The 25449-nt window shown below is 35.3% G+C and overlaps 1 protein-coding gene across 2 annotated transcripts in view; it reads right to left on the bottom strand.

Annotated features, from left to right (window-relative positions):
- The window catches only part of camkvb (CaM kinase-like vesicle-associated b), a 50024-nt gene that overhangs the window by 7833 nt on the left and 16742 nt on the right, over positions 1-25449 (bottom strand). Inside the window, exons 2-5 of one of the 2 annotated variants that reach the window (XM_059529752.1) lie at positions 3630-3732; positions 3031-3162; positions 1538-1612; positions 312-450 (exon numbers count right to left, since the gene is read on the bottom strand). In XM_059529752.1, coding sequence (XP_059385735.1) covers positions 312-450; positions 1538-1612; positions 3031-3162; positions 3630-3724 — 441 coding nt within the window. In that variant the 5' untranslated portion in view covers positions 3725-3732. Of the gene's footprint in view, positions 1-311; positions 451-1537; positions 1613-3030; positions 3163-3629; positions 3738-25449 lie in introns of both variants that reach the window. The other variant, XM_059529751.1, reaches the window with a different exon arrangement.

Genomic DNA, 25449 nt, shown 5'->3' with positions numbered 1-25449 from the left:
CTTAAAACAAAGCACGATATACCTATAGGCAAAAAAATATGTATAAATAAATCAAATTAAGTAAACTATTTAATTGAGAAGCTAATAACTTTTGTGGATGTTTGATGCTAAATAAGAAAATTTACTGAAGAATTTGATAATAAATATATATATAAATATATACAAAGAGCAAGCGATAGACAGATATAGACTGATATAGATATATAGATAAACCAAAACAGAATTGTGTGTTTCAGTGCAAGTCTCTAGGTAACACACAGTCTCTAGGAGTTGATTAATTATGAACCACCAGAGGGCACTGTGCGATATACCTTTAGGTTCCTGTGAACGATCTTCAAGCTGTGCAGGTAAGCAACTGCCTCCATCACCTGTCTGATAACATTGCTAGTGTCCCTCTCAGAATAATAGCCTTGATCCAGAATCCAGTCAAATACCTCCCGACCTGTGGCTCTGCAAGAAAACACAACATGCTGAGCTGCTTTTTCTCAACAATTATGAATTATTCACACCCTGCGTTGTTCTTTTTGCTGTTGTCAGGAAAGAAATGCAAGTGATCCCACTGGCACCTTTGTCGACCCCAGGAGTTTAAACGTTGGCCCCTTCAAAAGCTTTTGCTTGATCATGCAGGTGAAGAAGACGCAAATCAACCAGTCCCATACAGCATACAGCAGGGACAAGGCAATAAAATAATGAATGCAAATCCAAACAGACAGGAAGGAATGTGACAAGAACGAGGCAGTATAATCGTGCTAGGACAGTCTGAGTACAGGGTTTATTTCTGTTATGTCTCAGGAAACAGCAGCTGCAGCTTTAGCCTCTTGAAGTAAGTATTAACATGAATTGAAGAGAACCTTTTTTTGCCAAATAACCATTGCCTGAAGAATTTATTATTTTTTTGCAGTTTTTATGTCAATGTTTTGCCCTTTGCATTCGTTACCAGCATGCTGCCTGAGAGACAGGTGGCTGCTTTCAAATGCTTGTTTAAAATGAATACATATTATTGAGACATATTATTTTGAGATATATAGTGTCATTTGATATTTACATGCATTTTATATATGTAGTCTGCTGAACTGTTTCACTGATTTACATTACAAGCAATCAGAAATAAAAAAATAATTTGGCCCTTAAATATCAGCAAGTGTACCAAACAGGTGTTTTTTCCTCAAGTACCAGCTCCATACTCTCACTATATCATACTACAGTATATCAAAGTATACAAACAACCATGATAAATCATCAAATACAACTCTAAATACAAAAACACATATGATAACTTTAATTTAATTATCTTTTTTGAGGCAATGTTTCATTTATTTGAAAATACTTGTAGGCCATATTATAATTAATAATTTGCAGTAATATTGAACTTATAAATGGTTCACTAAAATATTTAATATGAGTACGCTGGACAGTAAATTAGTTTTTTTTCCTGGGGTGTCAAGAAATGTAACTGATATTGGTACAAATTATTGAATGTAGTTAACTGTAGTTAAAAAAAAAAAAATAATAATCATAAACTGATTTCAGGACTTACAGCTCAAGGAAAAGATAGTACTCTTTCCGGGTCTCATAGACATCGACCAGCTGGAGGATGTTGGGGTGTTTCACCCTGTGGAGGAGAGATGGACAGTCAGTTAGGAGACAGTTTGTGGCACACAGGAGGTTGATACACATGTAGCTTTGTGCCCAGATTTATCCCGGCCTGCCATCAACCCCACACTCGTGCCCCATCTGTCACCGCAGAGTCATCCAACGCCAGTCATGCACGCCTGCATTCCTACTATTTGCATATCACATGGATTCCTATATCCGCTATAATCATATTTAATTAAACAACAAATGTCAGTATAATCATTTATGTTCTGTGGCTGCATCACATGTGTTCAAATCAGCATTTAAGCATGTATGCTTTGTTTTTTTCATTGCCACTGTTGTTGTTGGCTTATTACTGGAGTGTTTGTAACGCATAATTTTTTTAATGAAAAAGTCGTATTTAAATAAAACAAAATGAACTGAATGTTTGCTTCCATTTAAGCGTATTACATTCAAGCATGTGTAATCGTATTACTTAATTCATTATGTAACATGCACACTATAACGAAGAGTTTCAGGTGGCTATGCCAGCCAACTTTTACATTAAGAAATGAATAAACTGATTATGCTTTGAAGACATTAATGTGCACTTTCCCCAGCAATCGTGAGGGGAACTAAAGGTGAACCCATAAAAAACCTTCTCATTCTAAAAGAGACATTTCTTTTATGTGTTATTCATGAGCTGTTGTGAATTGTGAGCGGGACACAAACGTAGCACTGCAAAATCAAAGTGACATCAGTGACTCTGATGACTCCGCTCACAGTAGATCAGCCTTTTAGATGCATTATACACTGTGCAAAGCATTTATATGTAATATCTTAAGGCTTTGACATGTTTGTTGTATTAAACAAAATGTGTTGCATCATTATGTGTTTTGTGTACTTTCCTTCTTTTGAGAGGACTGAAAATTTCAATAATGAACATAAGCTACACATTGCTCCAAATAGTTGAGAAACTTTTTTGTTAAAATCCACTGTGTGGTTTCACTTTTTACAAAAAAAAAAAACAATCTGCAAGCTATATTATATGGGTGATTTGAAACTGAAACAATGTTTAATACTCTTACAAAACCTCAAATCTTTGTGCGACTAAACTTATTAAAATCAAGATTATGTACAGTAGCTACAAGTTTACATAAACATATTTGGATTAAAAAATCACTTTTTGGAGTCACGAACATGACAACAATCTAACTCAGCACAAAGAGGATTTGACTAAGTGAGCTTCTGCAGTACACAAATCATCTTAGAGGAACAACAGTGTTTAATCAAGCTTTAAGAATCATTCTTTGTGAATGAAAATTATGATTATAAAAATATGATTCTACTTAAATCAAATCAAATCAAAGAGCAGACCTGAGGAAAGCAGAGAAGGTCAATTTCTACAAAACAATTGTGAAGGGTTTTTTAAAAAGTAAACTGTGTGTAACTCACATCTTTAGGATGAGAATCTCGTTTTTTGCAGCCTTCCGCACTTTTCTTCCATCTTTCTTCAGGAATTTTTTGCAGGTGTACATTTTCAGTGTGTTCTTATCCTTTGCCCTGAAGATCTCACAGAACTCCTCCCTTGAGAAGAAAGTGATTTTATTGCACTAATTACATTAGAATTTAGAGTGAAATTAAGGAATAGTACACACAAAAATTAACTTAATGTATAAAGTCTTTATACACAGCTTGAAATCTCTATTCTTATTGGTCAGTCACATAATTTGGTAAAACAGTTTCTATAACTTTTCTAAAATCTACAAGTTTCATGCATCCCTTAACACTCCATAGACTCACATAATCAAATCAATATTTTAAATCTATTTATTTATTTATTTGGTAAGTAGCATTATAATTAGAGAGATTAACAGTCGATTATCACAGAATAAACCCCTTTGGGATGATTCAAGAGCCTGTCTGGATATATTTTGTGATAATTGCTGACTGACTGCACTTTATCCATAAAAAAAAGTACATTCAAGAACAACTTCTGCAAATTACATGCAAAAATAAATGGAAAGGATTGCACAAAAACACATTTTGCTTACGATTTAACAACCTGGCCCAGATCATATTTGTCTGTGATCTCTGTTGGACTGCTGTAGTCCTTCTTCTCTCCAGGTTTCAAACAGCCGAATGGCATGGCCTACCCTGCCCTTGAGGGAAACAGAAAGAATGAGAGGGGTTACAGATCAACCTAAATCCAGTTATACTGTACATAGTCAAAACACACTGCACACTGTGAGAGTATGTATTGTTCGCCCACACCACTCATTCTGAATTAATATGCATGCTGACTTAACAGTTATATCATGTTCTGTGACATTTTAATTCCGAAGGGAAATAACAAGTGTGCGTCTCTCGACCAATTTAATTTCCAGTGAAACAATATTAGTGCAATTTATGGTGCTACACATGCAAAACTTGCCATAACGATGCTTCACTATTAATGCTGCTAGCATTTGCCATGTGGTTGTTATGAATAAGTGATTATAAAATGTTTCCTACACTGTAATTAAATAAAAATAAAAAATTCTGGAAATTTACAAATGCATACTGGCTCAAAGAAATGACTTCCAAATAATTATCCCCAACAAAACGATGCATTGTGGTAATCATATCTTAACGTTTTTAGTTCAAATTAATTTAATAATAATAATTTAATTTAATTATTAATTTAATTCAAATTGTTCCTGTAGCTCAATTGGTAGAGCATTGCGCTATCAAGCGCAAGGTTAGGGGTTCGATTCCCTGGGAACACATGATATGATATGATATGTAAAATTGATAGCCTGAATGCACTGTAAGTCGCTTTGGATAAAAGCGTCTGCTAAATGCATAAATGAAATTTTTTTATTTAATTTTATTTTAATTCAAATTTAAATTAAACATTTATATTCACTGAACATATTTTATAGTGCTCATGCAAGTAAAAAACCTACATCCTACATAACCTACATAAGTCCTACATCCAAACAACTGTATACACATGCACAACATGCACCTGAGAAAGACTGTAGGTACGGTGAATTTAAGTGTGGATGCATGGGACAGCGATCAGAATTGAATCAGCTGCAAATCGACTATCAATCCCAGAATAAGACAGATATACATAGTCACAAATTTTAAGATGTTATGCTAAGTATTGAGCATTGAAATTATTCTCCAAAAGCTGTCTCCTGTATAAAGTCTCCTGTATAAAGTTATTTAGGCATTATGCAGGCATTAGGCTTTATGCAGAATTGCAAAATCTTGCATTCATTGGTTTCATAATCATGTTTCCCCGGTTACTCTACAGTTATCTGCTGACAGCCTATAGGTTTATTTTTCTCATGTCATTTATGTGTAAAACACTGTTAGATCATCTACTGAGATTTATTTTTCTTTTTTTCAACCTATGCAGTGCCACTTTTGAAAGTTTTCTTCACCACATCAAGACATCCTGTTATGCATTTTTGTGTTTGGCATAGTGTTTTTCTTTATTTAAAATGAGGTATTTTCTCCAAATACTGAATGGATTTGTAAAACAAGTGAAGTGATAAAAGTGAAGTGATAAAATGTCAACTCTTTTTGGTCTGTGTTCTGTATTTTGTTTAATGTATTTCTGTTTTTATTTATTTATTTATTTGTGGGGACAGTGAGAAATAGTGAGAAATGTAAAATATTTAATTGCACCAACAAAATTGTTCAGTAAACAAATTCCACTGGCTCAATATATTTCTTATTGAGCCAATGTTAATAGATTGTTACCACAATTTATCAAATTCAATTCACAGAAATTCAAAAAAATTGAGTTGGATAGGTCTGACTGAATGAATATAGTACAGCACACTTCTCCTCAACAAACTGAATAATTTAAGGTATCATACATGTTCATAGCATAAATGGTGCAAGATGTTTTGCATTTAAGTTTAAGATTTACTGTAGGGTTAGGGTTATCATTAAAATACTTTTATAGTTGTTTTTATATTTAGAAATGTTATTTTTGTATTTTACACTTTTATTTTTATTTTAAAGTTTTAGTCAGTTTTTCATCAGATAACATATTTTCTTTCAAGTAACGATTTTTTCTGGTTTTAGTTTTAGTTAGGTAACTCTAATAAATAGGGTTAATTGTTAAAGAGGTGGTTCATTGCTATTTCACTTTTTTAACGTTAGTTAGTGTGTAATGTTGCTGTTTGAGCATAAACAATATCTGCAAAGTTAAGAAGCTGGAAGTTCAATGCAAACGGAGATATCGTCTTCTGGCAGTTTATTGCCTACAAAAACGGCTGGTAGGGACTACAACAAGTTACTTCCTGGGTTCATGACATCTCAAACTCAGATAAACTCCGCCCTCAGGAAAGGGGGCGAGGCTATGCTACACTGCTTTAGAAAAGTGGAAGAGAAAAGTAGAGGTGCACGTAAAAATCGATTCATATATGAATTGTGATTCTGTCTTCTAACGATTCTAATGGATTTAAAAGTTTCAAAATCAATGTTCTAAATCAGCGGTACTTAATACTTTTTAACAAGTCCCTCTGCTCCACACACGCTCTGTATCTCTCTCTCTCATTCAGCTCAGCTCCATACACTTATTTTCACATAGCTATGAGAAGTGTTTAACATGGACGCGCTTGCAGTTGATGTACTGTATTAAAGCTTTAATCAGGATGAAACCGTATATTAAAAGTGTTCCTGTAGGTCAAGTGGTAGAGCATTGTGCTGTCAAGCGTTGGGGGTTCGATTCCGCGGGAACACATGATAGGTAAAAATTGATAGCCTGAATACACTGTAAGTCACTTTGGATAAAAGCGTCTGCTAAATGCATACATTTAAAAGCTAACACAAGCAGTAGCATTGACAAATAACAGTGTATCTAAAAGTATGAGACAACAACAAACAAAAAACAAAGCCCTACCATTAAAAGCCATGCTTGCAAAGGTTCTGCACTATCCTCTTCAATAATATCCTCTGCTTCTCAATCAGGCTCAAACTGATAAGCGATCTTAACGACGTCATTGTTTACAATATTTGGACATTTGGACGCGCACTAGAGGCGGTTTAGCCAATCACAACACACTGGGCTAGCTAACAAATCAGAGCCCATTGCCATCTCTGAAGGAGGGGCTTCATAGAAGAAAGAAATGATCAGCACATTTCTCAGAGAAGGGACAGAGCGGTGTGGAATAAAGGTAAATTATGTGAAAAATTATATTTTTTTTTAAAAACAAAGCATTAACACTTTAGACTGCACCACTTAAACACAATCAAGCCTAGAAAAAAAACACGGAACAACCCCTTTAAGAGTCAGTAAGCTTACGTCAGTGAGAGGGAGAAAAAATTTTCTACCTGACAACACTGCTGTTGCGAATCAGGCTGGAAAAAAAGAACTGTTGAATAATTATGGGCAAAGTAAATGGGGTGATGAACACAAATAAAAGGCCTTTGTGCACTTTTTACCACACTTACAGTCTAAATCACTGTGCTTCCCTTCTCCCAGGCAGGATAAATTAGATTAGAAACCAGACTCTCAGTCTTTTTTTTTTTTTTTTGCTGAAATTGAGACTTGTTTATATGCAGTCTAATTGGAAGAGGATATCATTTGATATCTTATTGTATGTGCAGATGAAATCAAGAATAAATCAATTTAGGATATTTGCCGACTAGAAATTTCACATGTTTTCATTGGATTAACACACCAAATAGAAGCCATGCAGATGAATGGATTTCATTGTGATGCTAGTCAACAGCTGTTAACACTCAAATTTAGGCTGGAAGTAGTCTCATATAGCTAGATCTTTGACTTAATATCATAAGGATCAATCCGGATCAATTATGACTTTGTTTCAGGACAGAATGATTAAAACACCTGAGTGCTCTTACTCTTGGAGGTTGTGTAATGCCAGCCAATGAGATGTAACCAGCAATTCAAGCCTTGCTAGTTTTCTGTGCAATATGCATCAGATGGTCAGTGAATGGATTATGGGTGGTCGTGGGTGTGCAATTTGAGACTAGGCTGGAATACACATTGCCCAACACAAGTAAATTACTTGTACAGCTGACTAAATTAGTCATCATCAGACTATGGTAATTTATGAGCACTACAGCATCTACAATGTATATTCTGAAGCACAAATAATAATGCGCACAGTTGAGCAGAACGAGGACATACTCTCTGATTTACTGTATATCCTTAGTTTTTAGATGCACAGATTGTGTCCTTAATTTCTCTCTCTCTCTCATTTTGCTTGTTCCACATTTCACCTCTCACTGTGCTTTTCTTTATCTTGTTCCTTCCCTTTGTTCTTTTTTGTAAACCTACATATAATGCTTAGACGTATGTTATGTAAGTGATGAAACTCTCTGCTCTGAGATTAATTACACTTCCCTTTGCAGTGTAAATTGCTTTGAGCTCCTTAAAGAGAAAATTCTGTCATCATTTACCCTCTCGTGTTGTTCCAAGCCCATACGATTTACATTCATCCATGGAACACAAAATATTTATAAAAATTGTGTTGTTTCTGTGTTTCCACTGCGGTCTAAAGTACCATGAAGGTTAGGCAAATAGTCTGGTGACGTAGGTCTGCGCGTGTTTCTCAATACAAAGTACACAAATCGCAAATCTGGTAAATCTGCAAACAGCAGCGTACTTCATAACATCAGTCAGCTCGCCTTGGCTACTGCAATTTTCTTCACTGTATATTTACATTAAAACGAAATAGAATATTTAATACCCTGTCTCCCTTCGTTTTCATTTAAACATAACAATAGCCGAAGAAATGTACTTAGTTCAGGGAAATGTGTATATATAAATCCATTACAATGAAACAAAATATTTTATCAACTGCCTATTTTTATTTTTATTTTAACATATAGATACATTGAATACAGACCAAATATTACCTGTTAGATTTTCCCAAAACAAATTATATTGTATGTTTAACCATTAAAGAGACATCAGAGCCAGCAGCACTTATCAGAAGGTCTAGCCGAGGTGAGGGTGCTCTTGGCGGATACATGATCACTGAGCTCCCGCTGATCGCGTGGAGCTGACTGTCTCCGAAATCAGCCAAACACATTTTAAATAGGCTCTGTTTTTATAAATAAACCGGAGATTTTAGTTTTAAACAACTACATTCTCGCCTGAAAACTTTTAAAATTACATTTCATGATACGATAACAGTGATATTTTTAAAATGATCAAGAATAAATGGAGGTTGAAATCACAATGCTGCGTGAACTCAACCAATCAGCATATTTAGCGCCCAATATATATATATATATATATATATATATATATATATATGATAAAAGCATATTTAAGTAATTATTGTGTTTAGAAGTAATTGTCAATGATCCATAAAAAGTGCCTTTCTATCATAATTTACAAACAAAATTAATGTATAAATGGCACAAGAAATTCAGTACAATATATAAATTGCATAAATAATCCCATATAATTCCATTAATGTATTCATTAAACAATTATTAACGATAACTTTGATCATATATATTGCACATTTTATATTTTAATTGCTGACTATTAATATCCCAGTTTGGCAATGTAAAATTCTCCATGATGAGCTGTGCATTTGGCATGAGTGCAGAATGTATATAAAGCATTATCATCTAGGAATCTGGCCTGCAGGTTTTAGGAAGAAGGCGGATAAGGTAATCAATACTTTGAGATGTTTTACAGCTGCCTTTGTGTTCTAGTCAATGCCATCAGTTTCTGTAAATTCAGTGATTTTCTGCTGACAGAAAAAAAAAATTTCAAGAGTGCAGGCGGATATCTGACCCTTGTTTATAATTATATTAAAGGAATAGTTTATCCAAAAATACAAATTTGAATGAATGAGGCATTTCATTCATTCATTCAAAAATGAAAATTTGCTTAACCCTTGCTCACCCTCAGGCCATCCAAGATGCAGTTGAGTTTTGTTTCTTCATTGCAACACATATCCTGAGAAACTTAGCATTACATCACATGCCGTGAATAGGTGCCATCAGAATGAGAGTCCAAAGAGCTGATAAAAACTAAAAACATGATTATAATCCACAAGTAATCCACATGACTTCAGTTTGTAATAAATAAATAAGTTTTAATAACAGTCTATAATTCATAATAATGTTTTCACTTGTAAACAGTCTCATCTGTGCATATTTCTCTCCTGATTCAGATAAGACTTTTTGGCCCGGTTTCATAGACAGGGCTTAGCCTAAGCCTAGGATTAAGCCATAGTTCAATTAGGACATTTAAGCAATTTTTATAAACATGCCTAAGAAATAAGCATTACTAGTGTTCATCTTAAGACAAAGCAAAGGCACTGGACTGTTTTAAGATCAGTTAGTGCAAGTTTTTTTCAGTTGAAACAACTCAGATTTGCATTTAGTCTAGGACTAGGCTTGAGCCTTGTCTGTGAAACCGGGGGCAAATATAGCAATATTAGGGATAGAGGACTGTTATACCGTTATATATAACAGTGTTATACCCAGAATCAGTAGTTTAAAGTAAAAAATGTCTTATTGATAATAAGGACGCACAATATTATTAGAATGTTATTGGAATCGGCCGATAAAGGCTTAAATTATAAAAAGGCTTAAAATATAGGGTTGGTCTACTTGTAATAAAATGAAAGTAAAATACACAGATAACATTCAGTTGTGTTTCTGAATAAAGCAATAACTGATGCCATGTACACACAAGTCTGTTTAGTTTTTTTTAAAGGTCAGGGGTGCGTTCTCCGAAACTACCTTAACGCTACGTCGTTCTTAAGTTGTACCTTAAGAAGTACCTTATCGTTAATACGTGGTTTCCGAAACCTTCTTAGTTAAGTATACCTTCTGTAAGTCATGCGTTCGTAAGGTTGGTCTGGAGCGCTCTTAGCTATACCTTATCGCTGCTTACGGTTCATACCGCTAGTGGCCACCACTACGCAAAAAGATTTTTTACATCGCAGTTTAATTACACATAGAAAATTTTATATGAACTTTTAATATAAAATCTGATTTAGAATTAAAATTACATTTTTACTTTACTTTAAAATTATACACATAAAATACTTAAGTTGTTATAGCCTACACCCAGTGTATGGAAGTGTTTTCATTAATAAAGTTTCCATACACTAATGGTTGTTAGCTTTTTTAATTACTATCCTAAGGCACATCAGCTGGCGAACCATTTGACAGAAAAGGCTTAGGAGTCTATATAAAGAAAGATGAGTTTACACAAACTTTATAGCTATGGCAGCGAGACAGCGAGTACTTGTTTTAAATCAAAGACGGCGGCGTCCGCGGAGCCAGTTAGTGTATGTCAACTACTTTATAAGAGAACATTTTAGTCCACTGACTACCATGTCAGAAGAGACCATTGTAAAAAAAATTTGCCTGCCACGGGAGCAAATTCTGCAGCTCTTGCATCTTGTTGGCCCAGATTTGTCAAGACAAACTCGACGGAGCTACCCCCTCAGCCCCGAAATTCAGCTGCTGGCGGCTCTTCGTTTTTATGCTGTGGGGAGTTTTCTGGAGGTTGTTGGGGATGGATATGGGCTGAGTAAGACCTCAGTGTGGCTGGGCGATCTCTTTTTGCGGACTTTTTTCCCCGACATAGTGAATGTCGGTATGTCTCTCATGTTTGCGCTTTTATTGAGGAAATCATCCAATTACACAAATGAGCGATTTACGCCAATAATGTGATACGGCTGGTGGATAATCAGCATACGTTGTGGAGAACATTAACACACTTATGGCCGTGAGGGTTTGGGATTGTACACTTGCTAAATTATAAACACATACTCATATTTATTTCTGCATGTACGTATTTCAATAAGCCCCGATAAATGCAGTTTGTACTATTTCTAAAACGCTTCTTTATAAAGAACATTGTTTTCTCAATACTTTACCTATACCGCTGTGAAGGAAAGAGCGCACAATCGATCATCGAGGCGTCGATATCAACCTATTCAGCGCCTCCACCATGGACAGCAACTGCTAAGGTCGAACTTAAGAAGGTTTACCTTAAGCTACATCCTAAGGTATAGTTCGGAGAACACACGTAGCAAAGGTATACCTGTAGTTAAGGTGTACCTTTTGAGTATTCGTAGCGCGCTAAGAGACAACGTTATCAGAGAACGCACCCCAGAGCAATAAAAAAAAAATTATTCATGAAACTAAATTATTTTTTTACATACAGATTAATTAATTAATGTGTAATATATATGTGTCAATGGATTATGAAAACTTAAATACAAGGAAATCTTCTGCATTAGACCACCCACAAATGTTAAATCTGCAAGTAAAATGGCAACATAAAAATATTTTTGGTATAGATATCGGCATCTGCCAAAATGTGTTGAAACAAATCAGCATGTAAGATATTGGTAAAAATCTAATATTGTACTTCCCTAAATGATAGATTCATTACAAACACACAGTTTGTGGATTAGTTATATAACTTGGAAATATTATGTTTTTTTTTATTTCAACAGTTTGAAGAGGATTCATTGGTAAGCAAGTAATGTAAAGCTAAATTTCTCCAAATCTGTTATGATAAAGAATAAAACTATCTTGGATGGCCTAAGGATAAGTACATATTTAGCAAATGTTCACTTTGGGGTGAACTATTCCTTTAATATTGCTAATAATATTATCAATGCATAATATTCTTTAATTATATTTACATTTTCCTACTTAAGTACTAACTTCAAAGTTTATGTACAATGAAAATAATGCTATGCATCTTGAGATGCCTCATTTATAGAGTTGTTTTTCTTCATTAATCTACATAATCTTATGCTAATCCTCCTGCGGTTGTGAAAGTTTTGATATTTTATTAAGCATCTTGCAGTACTACTCCATGCTAATGTATAAAAAGTGAAGTAAAATTGTATATATTATACATGATAAATGCTATAGGGGTTATGCGCACAACAGACTTCCGTATTCTGTTAACCTGGGGTGCGTTCTCCGAAACTACCTTAACGCTACGTCGTTCTTAAGTTGTACCTTAAGAAGTACCTTATCGTTAATACGTGGTTTCCGAAAACTTCTTAGTTAAGTATACCTTCTGTAAGTCATGCGTTCGTAAGGTTGGTCTGGAGCGCTCTTAGCTATACCTTATCGCTGCTGACGGTTCATACCGCTAGTGGCCACCACTATGCAAAAAGATTTTTTACATCGCAGTTTAATTACACATAGAAAATGTTATATTATATATAATATATATATAATGTATAATGCACTAATTTAATATTATTAATTTAATATTATTACTTTATTTTACTTTAAAATTATACACTAATTTAATATTATTAATATTATTAATTTAATAATATTATAATAATATTATATTTAATATTTATATTTTAATATTTAATAATATTATAATATATTATAATAATTTAATATTATTATATTTTACTTTACTTTAAAATTACATTTTTACTTTACTTTAAAATTATATATTGCTGAGTAAGACCTCAGTGTGGCTTGGCGATCTCTTTTTGCGGACTTTTTTCCCCTACATAGTGAATGTCGGCATGTCTCTCATGTTTGCGCTTTTATTGAGGAAATCATCAAATTACACAAATGAGCGATTTACGCCAATAATGTGATACGGCTGGGGGATAATAAGCATACGTTGTGGAGAACATTAACACACTTATGGCCGTGAGGGTTTGGGATTGTACACTTGCTAAATTATAAACACATACTCGTATTTATTTCTGCATGTACTTATTTCAATAAGCCCCGATAAATGCAGTTTGTACTATTTCTAAAACGCTTTTTTATAAAGAACATTGTTTTCTCAATACTTTACCTATACCGCTGTGAAGGAAAGAGCGCACAATCGATCATCGAGGCGTCGATATCAACCTATTCAGCACCTCCACCATGGACAGCAACTGCTAAGGTCGAACTTAAGAAGGTTTACCTTAAGCAACATCCTAAGGTATAGTTCGGAGAACACACGTAGCAAAGGTATACCTGTAGTTAAGGTGTACCTTTTGAGTATTCGTAGCGCGCTAAGAGACAACGTTATCGGAGAACGCACCCCTGGTCTCATTGCTTAGGTTTCAAGTATTTTGCATTTGCATATGGTTTGTTAAATTATTATTTTTTTATTCTTTTCACTAATATTTATATATAAAAAATGAATAAAACATCAACAATAAAAACAGCTAGCTAGTTTAACTGATTAACTTAAAAGTCCATAGATAACGCTATTATATATTCTGGCTGTAAGCACGTTATCTGACAAGCGGAATCGATGAGACCTGTTTTCCGGGTTTGGTCAGGTGACATTTGACATATTGTTAGTTTAAAAGGTGATATACAAAAAAAAAAGTCTTTAGTTTGCTGGCCTGGTTTCATCTTTCCAATGATGCAACTACAATAAAGTAATTCATAACACAGTTTGTATAACTGCAAGACCAGTTCTTCTTCAAACGCATCAGGGTCCATAGAGCATTCCTCTCTTTTCATGAAATGTTCCTCTGTGCAACAAGCAAAGAACTAAATTGGCTGAAAACTCAAGAGGTTTTTGTAGATGTGAAGACAGCAAGAGGAAGTAAGATAAACGGACTGTGTGAGCGACAGAGAGAGTTGAGCATTCTGCAGCATCATCGCCAGCTCCTCATTACTGCCCTTGAAAGAAATCAGGCAATCCAGAACTTAATTCGAAACAGGAAACTTCTAAGAAAAAGAAATGAAAGTTCCTTTGCTTTCCCAAGGGCACTGTGAATGCTAATTAAACCCAGTGGCTGATACGTTAGACACTGTTTCAACCTTTCGGCAGGCCGTAGAGAAATGCAAAAAAGAGAGACTAGGGGAGAGGGAGCGATAATAATCTCATGTAGGGAATAAGCGAGGGATGGAGAGAAAGAATTAAGAGAGATAGTGTTGCTACACGCATCAATCATGAGTCGTGAGAATTGATAAAATGACAAGAGACAGAAAGACAAGACAATAGTATTCATTATTCACACATTAGCATCTTCGTCTCTCAGGAAGGGCGGTTTGCAGCTAGTAAGTGAGCATCTCGCGTATCCTGCGGCATTGTGCTTCCCGACCAGCTGAAACTTCACTCTCATAATTACACCATCTTCTCCAGTTTTTCAGAGCTAGCAAAATCTGTGTCTCCCTCCATCAGTCCCATCTGCCTTTAGAGTGTAAATACATGACATCAGTTTGGGCCATGAATAGGCTGAGACAGACATCACTGAGCTTCTGATGGCCCACAGATTGGCTTACAGCAGGTGGGTTTAGACATCTGATCCAGAGACGCTTTGAGATCTTGCTGTCCACTGAGCTGGGATGAAATTAATCAGGGATTGGGGCAAAAATACTATTAAATGTGACAAAAAAAAAGAACCTAGATCTTTAAAAAGTTTTTTTTTTTTTTAACTATGTGTTCCTCTGCCAGACACCACTTAGTGAGTGTTTTTGAATGTATTGTTAATATCAAATAGTTGGATAACTGGAAAGTACTCTCAAAACCTCAAACAGAAAAACAATGATATGATTTAATCTTAAAATAGTATTCACAGTGATGTACATTAATGGTAAACAACAGAGAGCTGTATCATCTAAAACAGGGACTGGCCAATTATAATCTTAATTAAGTGATCTCTATAATCACTTATAATTAGAACTAGGGATTTGTATAAACCACTATGTATTAAAATTCAATTAGTAATGTATCATGCACATACTACAGATATGAATTATACCTTAAATTATGCAGATTGTTGAAAACTTTTGTGCTATTATTTTTTAAAGCAACCAGTCTATGATTTTCACTTATGGATGATAAATATCCCAGAAACAGCTTCTTTGATGGTAGAACAATAGTGCAGGTTTTCCCAAATGTGGGTTTATGCACCCTTGGGGATTCATGTGGGAACTGCAGGTGTTTTATGAGTTAAAAATACCTAGTAATTAAATCACATGTAAAATAAAAATCTATTAATTTTTAGTAAAACTGAAAATTACATTAAAATGTATTTACACATTCACATGACTTCCAACATTTCTGTGGATCTGTGGATATACATTTACAGCATTTTACAAGTATACTGCCATAATAGAAGCTTGAATATTTGAATGTTTAAAAGAATTCAAGACATAAATATTAGCATTGTAACTTGCAATTGCAGTGTAAAAAAAAATATAATTATTAGGCCTACAATTAATCAAATATTATTTTTTTTATTTTTTATTTTACAGAACAATTTTGAATTTATATCTAAATTTTACACTAATAATAATAAACTCTAAATACTTGCAGCTCTCTATATAATTTTTCAAATACACTTAAGTGAAAAAGTGACAGTGACGTGACATACAGCCAAGTATGGTGACCCATACTCAAGAATTGTGCTCTGCATTTAACCCATCCAAAGTGCACACACACAGCAGTAAATACACACACAAACACACACACACATTTGTTTTTGTGAAAAGTGGGGACATCCCATAGGTGTAATGGTTTTTATACTGTACAAACTGTATATTCTATGGCCCTACACCAACCCTACACCTAACCCTAACCCTCACAGGAAACTTTGTGCATTTTTACTTTCTCAAAAAAAAAAAGAAAAAAAAATATTCTGTATGGTATATAAGCGTTTTGAAAAATGGGGACATGTGTAATGTCCTCATAAGTCACCCTCTCCTTGTAATACATGTGTCATACCCATGTCATTATACAGAGTTGTGTCCTGATATGTCACACACACGCAGAGCAGTGGGCAGCCATTTATGCTGCAGCACCCAGGGAGCAGTTGTGAGTTCAGTGCCTTGCTCAAGGGCACCTAAGTCGTGGTATTGCCTGCCCGAGACTCAAACCCACAACCTTAGAGTTAGGAGTCAAACTCTCTAACAACTAGGCCACGACTCCCCAATTATTTAATAAAACAATAATTTAATGTAATTAATCCTTTAATGTAATGTGACCATTAATCAACATCAGAGAAGACTGAGCATCAAAATGGGTCATTAGATTATTGATATACTGTAACAACTTTGAATCTCAGGGGGTACAAGTAAACATTTTACATCTAATGGTTTGGCTGACAAAAACATTTGGGAATCTCTGGCATAGAGACTGGAGAGTGCTTTTGGGGCCAGAAAAAAACAAAAACAAAACAAAAAAAATTGGCAACCACTCTTATATCTTGGAGGGTTTTGCAACACTTTTTCAACAGATTCCTTATATATTCTGTATTGTAATTATAGATTCATGTATTGTAATAAGCTGAAATAGTTTTTTTAAGGTTATAGCCATAACTATTCTGATTAAATGAAAGTACTGAATAGACAACATCCAATAAATAAACAACTTCCTGGGTGCATTATGGCCTGTTTTGACTGGATGGGACTGAACCGAAGAATATATAGTGTTTGTGCCAGGCCTCTTAATGGCCCTTGAACATCACTGACATGTACTGAAGGCTTTATCTAGCTTAGTTGTCCTCTGTTTTAGTCTTCCGTCAATGTGACTCTCAGATCTCATCTCTAGACAGCTCCCACTGGCACATTTCTTACTTCCAAATTTGAGTACTGATAAAGGAGCATCTGCTGTCCATCCGCAGTCATATGGACTTCACTCTATCCTGTTTGGGCATTAGAGTGTCGTTTAAAAACTTTCTGAGGCCAATTTCAAAGAAAAGCTGCACCATCTCAAATGTGTGATTTAGATGTTTGAGTTGGGCACAAATAGAGTCACTCCACAAAAGGCTCCAAGCCTCATAGCATTTTTGGACCAAAGGAGAAACAAAACAAAATAATGAGCAGGGTGAAATAAGACCGGAACGCTCTATCAATTATTTCTGTCTAGCGCAGATCTCTGACAATTTCTTTTCCGGCTCTGGAACGAGTTATTCTCTGTGCATTGTTGAACCAGGGTTCTTCCGATTCCTCATTGTTATTCTTGTCCTTCACATGGCTTTTCTCCTTCTCTCTGGTTTTCTCTATCTTCTAGCACAGGGAATTGTGTAAATGCATATACCGTACATTCATATGCACATGTACAGCAGTGTGCAGAGCTCTTCAGTGCAGCCTAAGAATCAAAAGACAAATTCCTTCCACTTATATGCACTATGACCAAATCATATAATATATAACCATTAATTTAGGGTCAGTAAGATTTTTTAATCACAGAAATATTGAGCTTACCACTTGTTTTTAACATGTCATTTCAACTTGGTAAGCAAATCAGCATATTAGAATGATTTCTGAATGATCATGCAACACTGAAGACTGAATATCCTAAATGTCTGGTCTGATCTGATCTTCATCAAAATTACAAGTCTTCTTTAAAGAACAGACTACTTTTATTAAAGGTCATCGTTATGAAGATGTCAGATGACCTGACATTCAAAGTAGAATTTTCTGATATGGTGAATTTGTGAAAATCACTATTCCTTCAATGTTTCCAAGATTATTTTTATTTTTATCTAAATAAAGAACACACCAAAGTAAATGAGCTACTCCTGTAGACATCCTGATAATTACATGAATTTTACAATCTTTTTTTATTCACAACCAAGAAAACGTTGTAAAGGTCTAAAGTGTGTGTGAAGTGACCATGTGACTGATTTAGCATTTTAAACACACTGCATTACATGCCACAACAACATCAGACAGATTAATTTATGCTTACCAGAAGATCTGGCAACAAGCATAAACAGGTCGATGACAAGCCTGAAATACTAACACACTTTCCAGTATTTCCATGACAACAGCAGACTGCTCTCTTACCAACGGTGATATAATATACACACTGAACAGCAACTTCCAGCAGTAAAACTAGCAAGGTATCATTTTTACGTGCATCGATGCATCATCGACTTCTGACAGACTTTGCACTCTCATTTGACAGAGTTATGCATTTACTCACATCTTTTCCTTTGCTTAACATTGATGGCAATTCCAGTGCAGGATGGCCAAATTAATCTCACAGGGCAGGGAGGAGTGACGTGTGCACATTTTCAGTGACTCTAGAGGACGTTTGCCAAAATTGCTGCCATAAATATGTCTCTTCATTACAAAACGAAGAGTTTATGAGTGCGTTCCCCCTCCCCAATCCCCCTCAAACAACCATGTGCAATCTCTAATCTCATTAGATATCAATGCCTCATATTCAGCTACAGCTACACACGTTTTAACTGGCTTGCATAAAATTGACATTACGGGAAATATTTCAACCTCACATGGCAGATAAATAATAATGAAGTCTGTTTGAATACAGGCCGCACAGTAATTGAAGGTCCATTCGGAATGCTGACTGCAGCAGTCAGAGGAGAGACAAATTACAGGCTATAAATTGTCGTGGGCTTGGCATCCAATTGGATGGAGTGTGTGTGAGTGTGTTTTCAGATTCATCTGACTTTCAAGTATCATTTCCATGATAAACCTCAGAATGTACAGTATATTATGTGTATTATTACCCTATGCACTAATCTTGAATTTGCACTTTTGAAAATGCATTTTAAATTAATCATCATTTTAAAGATCATGTCATGCATGCACCTGTCCTACCATGCTCCTCAAAAAAGTGTTCATTTATGACACGTGCACACAGGCCTGTTGGGAGCACTACAGTACACTACGCTTTTTTGCTGTCCTCTATATTGTAGTTGTACAGTCTGTCTCTCAAATACTAAATATAGTAGACATGTCTTACAGTGTCAGCTGGCAAAGACTGCACCATCTGCAATGAATGTACAGACGTTCACTTCAGTTTTATTCTATTCTGGAATATTATGTTCCTTTCTATTCACTCCACTTCTGCAACCAGCTATGATGTTCAGTTTAATGGAGTATAATAAGATGAATTGTGTTCATTTCCCACTGAGCTTCCACTTGGAATTAAAGTCCCCATTTGTGCCATTAGAAAATGCTTGGAGGAAAATGGAACAAATTAACTTATAAAAGGAAATCAATAATATGACTAATCAATGGCTATTCTACATTATTCATGGGTAACTGCACTCTCATTTGCCCCACTCAATACAGTATGCACCAATAACACTTCTCAGCCTAGTAAGCATAAAAGGCATTTTGACTGAAACGGATCATTACAAAAATATAATTTTCATTAAGAAATGTTAGTCATAAACTTGTGACAATTTTCCAAAGAAAACACAGTGTATGAATCAGTTGAGAATAAAATAGCTTGTTATCTGATATGCTCTCAGCATCTCTGCATAGAATTCATTGCTCCGGAATGGACCACATAATGCCTTTTACCTTATGCCTTGAATATATTATACTGATCTTATATTATACACATGTAGTCATCATCTTTTTAGTAAAAGAAACCAATTTGTCTTTCTCAGTTGGAAATAAATAGATGGTAAGATCCAGGGAGCAATATTTGAGTTAACAAGCTCTTTTTCGACGTCAGCTCTTCATGCTGGTAACAGATGTTGACTCCATAGAGGTGACAAGAAAAAACTCCCAGCAATCACTGTTTTAACACTGTATGTCTTGTTCTGTAGTGCAAATGCATCAATGTTTCAAACCACACTAAAAGGAAAATCTACAGCGCCTGAGGAGTAACTCCTTTTTCACAGATTGAAGGTCAATTTAATTGGCTGCACAGTGGAGAGTCCACTGTGGCAGCAAATAGACTACTGTGTAGAGCGGAAATATATTTCAGATTAACCCATTTCTGCATCTACTCATACGTTTTATTTTCTGTGTAGAGGCATGGATCACTGATATAATATAATGGATGGTGCCTGCTTGCTACTGTGAGACCTTCACAATAACTTCCTTTCAATGAAAAGGCACCATGTTTTGAAGCAGGTACGGATGAAAGGTATTTTTGACAAGAAATTTAGATTTTAACAGCACAACATTGGTGAAAAAATGCTGCAGCATTAAGGTAATGCACTAGTTAAGCTTTTACTACTTTAATGATTGAGGTACTGTCTTTACAGTACAATATGATCCACTTTAAATGTTTTTGGTTCACTAAGGAGAAGAACCAAAGATTGCAGGGTAATATTGCAATCCATGCCTCATTTGCATTTAGTACCCCCTCCCCCCAGTCATAATGCAACTGCAGCATTGCTGATGCTGATTGGGTATTTGGTGTCCAGTCACAAGGGACACCTGGCACCATTTCCTCCATGCAGAGCATGATCCAGAACTCAGAACTGTAAAAGGAAATATTACATTCTGGTCATTACAAGATTTGCTCACATATTTCTTGTGCTTGGTAGATACTGCATGGGTCTTTGATGCTTAATCAAACAGAAAACAAGCTACGTTAGTTTTGCAGAGTAGAACTCATTTGTAAGCAGTTTAACAGACAGATCTGAAACTTGAATAGATGAAAATGGTCCCACAGTATAAGGCATTACTTCTATAAAACATTGTTTGAGGACTTTGAAGACTGCATATTTTTTTCATTTTGTCTCATAACAAATCAATTTTTTTTTAAAGAAAAGAAGTCCATCTTTGCTAGACAGCAAAAAAAATAAAAAATAAAAATACAATAAACAAAACAGTTTGCTTCTAAAACTGAATAGTGAATTATGCCACTTAATTATGCAAAACTTATAGTAAATAACATTTTGGAAAAGGAGAAATTTCCTGTCTAAGTCAAATTATGCCTCGCAAGCATTAAAGGATTAATTCAAACTCATTTTCATTTTTGTTCATAAATATATAGCATACTAATCTCTGAGGCCAGAAAATGACCAGAAACTCCAAAAGGACAAAATTATTTTGGGAAAATGTCTTTGATTCACAAAGCAAGAAGATGATATTTCAAACTAAATCTGTCAGAAACATTGTGACTTAACGGAGGGGAAAATGATGTAGGGTTTGCAAAGAAAAAAGGCGGAAATGAGTCAAGAGAGAGCCTACAGAAGCAAAAAAAAGTTACAATTATATTTGCCTTTTAAACAGAGAATACTGAGCAATGACCAATACAAATCATCTTCATATGGCATAGTATGGAAGAGTAGATTATTAAATAATAACCTACACATATCTCCAAGTGACCCACTGCTGATGTGCACACGGAAATTGCAACACACATGGCCAACTGAGACATATTAGCTTGTTTATTTCATGGATTGAATCGCCACATGCTCTCAACATATGTCATTTTGAACCTTATGAGGCTAGCTTTCAGTACAAAACATGTTTTATTTGTCAGGTTCAGCTTCTGAGTTCCCATCTCAAGCTATTTAGTGGTTAATATGACTAATTTCCGTATCCATCAGCTTTGGTCTTTAGTATCTCAATGTCCATGCCTTTGAACATCACAGAGTGCTGGAACATGCTGCAATTAGATTGGACGCAACCCACAAACACATTACGACTCAGAAAGAGAGCCAAAGACTGAAATTTGCAAGAGTTACTTGGGCCTTTATGTATTCTCATGATCTGATTATTTCAGTGGTGTTATTACTGTGTAATGGCAAGCCAATAATTTTATGTTACTCTTCGCTGCTATCCAGACATGCTGTTGCTCAAATCATTTTCACCTTCAGATATGACAGAGCTTAATGTGATGGTAATTAACAAGACAATATACAATTCGATTTATCTGAAGAATAGAGAACTTGCATGGTAGCAGAAATAATAAACTATGGATGATTATATGTGTCAGTAGTCAAATAAGTAAAAATGTTCAACAGATTGCACAAACACATCAGTGTTTTTTGTATCACTGACATACTAATATACTAATTGTCAAATAACTACTGTTTCACTTGTTGATTCGTGTCATTCCCGTTCAACTTCTTGTGTGTTTTCAAGACAAAACGGGGTTTGGGGACAGGATAGAGTCGTTGGGTGACAGACTTGTCATTAGCTCTTGAAGTGTGTGAACACCTGTTGCGGATCATTTACGTAGTGTAGTGTTGTCAAGTCATGTAAATCACATCGCACAGCAATCTGCCGACCTTTCAAGTCATGTTGTGTGAACTAGGCTTAACCATGTTGGAGATGGGTTCAAGGATGACGGTCGCTGAACATGACCAAAATGAAGTAAGCATAAATTACCTGTGTTTTATATGTCTGGGCGTTATGTTGATTTGTGTTGAATCGATAAAGGTTTTGTTTATATCTGGACTTGGTGTCATTACTAGTGGTTAAATGGATCCGGTTGGACCGTGACCCACGTATCAGGACAGAGGTGATCTGCAAATTATTGTACATTTTTAACTTGCAGATTATTAGCAAAGTTTAAAATAGGCATCTAATTTTTAAAAAGTACCTACATTAATCACTCTCTGTATCTTTGTCCTATTTTGTTTCCTTTTGTCCTTTTTTAATTACTGAGTATTTATTTAAATAAATACAAAATAAAAGAATGAGAACTATTAAGTTCTATTAGATTAGTAGATTATAAAAAAAAAAAAAATTTAAATCACAAATATATGTGATTTAGCACCACAAAATTAGTCATTTTTATCACAAAAAATAAAAACCACCAAAAAAACCTTGAAATCCTAGAGGGGCTGTTTCATTTAATTTCTAGTTAACAATAACCCTGACAAACACACACACAACCAAAAGTGTACTGCTCTGTTTTGTTGGTTGTAAATGCATGCACAAACACATACGCAGTGCTCTGGGAACTGAAGCATGTCTCACACATCCTGTCTGCAAAAATCTGTCCTGGACACCCAAAAGGGTGACGGCCAGCTCTTACCGAAGAACAGCAGGGCCTTCCTCTCTTTCTCGCTCTCTTCTATTCACTCACTCCATCTCTCTTTCTGTCCCTAAAATCAAGCCTTGAAAAAACAAATTAAGCAACACAAGAAAATTAACCTGTGCTTCTTAACACCATAAACGAATCCTGCGGCTCTAAGAAATTTAAATCATGCAATTAACTAGTGGATGAACGATATTGTTTTTTTTTTGATGGTCAATGCAGATATCTTAGAGAGATGTACACATTCACGGACTTATAGTCACACACAGAGGACCACATTCATGCAGGCTGAAAATGTGCAATTAAGAATATCTGACAGCTGGATTAGTCTACATCTGCAAGGTTTGTGAAATAAAGGGCTGGTTTCACAAACGGGGCTTATCTTAAGGCAGGACTAGGCCTTAGTTAAATTAAAGGGATAGTACACTTTGAAACTAAATTTTGGTATGTTTTGGCTTACCTCAAGGGCATCCAAGATGTAGGTGTCTTTGTTTCCACAGTAGTTTCAATTTTGATATTTTTAGGTCAAACCGTTCTTGTCTGTGACTCATATAATGGAGGTCTATGGTCACCACCTCAAAGAGCATGCACAGAGAAGTCCAAATTAAACAATTCCCCATTTAAGATATTTAAGCAACTTTTACAAAAGTGCCTTAGAAGAAAACATTAAGGTGTGCATCTCGAAAGAGAACAATGACACTGACATATTGTAAGATATGTCAGAGCAAAATATTTTCTGTTGAGACAGCTCAAACATGCATCTGGGTCTAACTTAACGACTTTTCATACCTTTTCTGGATCTTGACACTGTTATTTACTGGGGAGTCTATGGGACAGTCTCAAGCCTCAAGGTTTTTATCCAAAATATCTTAAATTGTGACGAACAGAGCTTTTACAGGTTTGCAATGGCATGGGGGTAAGTGATTAATGACAAAATTTTCCTTTTAGGGTGGAGTATCCCTTTAAACCTTGTCTGTGAAACTGGGGGTAAGTGTGTTTGACTTTCTGTTACTAGTGATATAAAACCAAACACTAATATACTTACTATACTATTTAAAAAATGCCAAATTTCGGCCTGTATATAGGCCATGTAGATATATAATGGTCGGCCACTACAAAATAACTAGAACAACAATTAAAATGTGTAAAGTGCATATACTGTGTTTAAACTATTAAGAACATGATGAAATACATATATAATATTTTATATTAAAAAACATTTTCAAACAATTTTAACTTGCACTCTGCTGAAGCTATAAATACATTTAATTAACACTGTGTCCTGAACCAAAGTTTCCAGTGACAAGCAATTTTTTGGTTTACACTGAATCCAAAATTGTTGCATGACAAAACACACACAATGACATTTCACTGCTACCCAGAAAGAAATAAAAAGCAATCTTCAGAATGTCCTGCCACTCCTTGGAACTCATGGAATAGATTCACGTACTAGCGTTTTTGTTTTTGTTTGTTTTATAGACGTAAACCCTAGTTCAGACATTGTGCAATGTGAAAATGTGCATGCATTGAAGCTATTGTCCACTTTATTGCATTATAAGGTGACATATTTAATAGCAAGACAGTTTAAGGCAGTCATAGAAAAGTGAAAAATGAAAGAATGACTGCTGCTCTTAAAAGCTTTCAGACCAACATTATCAGCCAAAAAATGCCCTCTGCCGCATGTTAATAGAGCTGAAAGCCATTTCACTGTTCAAAACAGCCCCACAAGGCATCACAAAGGATGAATTCTATCATCCTCACACCCACATGGGTGAAAGAGCCCTTCTCGCCCAATTATCTCTCCAAGTCATTTGTGTGTAAGAACATTTTTCTTTCCCCTGGCCTAGGTGCATTGCTGTCGTGTTGGCCTGAACTGGACAGTGACTAGTCAGTGTTTTTATGTCAGTACACAGTGTGATTGGAGCGAACAGATCTTCAGAGGGAGAGAGAGATGAGTCACTGAACAGATGACAGAGGTCAGCACGGTGGGAGGAAGAGGAGTGCTGAGTGATGAAGGTGAGAAACAGCTTGGTTAATGGAGGACTAACTCCCCCATTAGTCGTGCTATGCTAATACCAGCAGAGATTGTGTGTGTGTGCTCCAACTGATGCAGCTCACTGTGTGCGATCTGACAGCATTTATTTTTTGCTGTTGCAATTGAAAAAATCCTCCTTTGAAATGGTTGGTTAGCTTATTAGTCTCAC

Source organism: Carassius carassius, chromosome 38, assembly GCF_963082965.1.
Source record: "Carassius carassius chromosome 38, fCarCar2.1, whole genome shotgun sequence".
NCBI classification, from domain to species: Eukaryota; Metazoa; Chordata; class Actinopteri; order Cypriniformes; family Cyprinidae; genus Carassius; species Carassius carassius.
The sequence above is the reverse complement of the archived record's forward strand: the minus strand, read 5'-3'. Positions and strand labels throughout refer to the sequence as shown.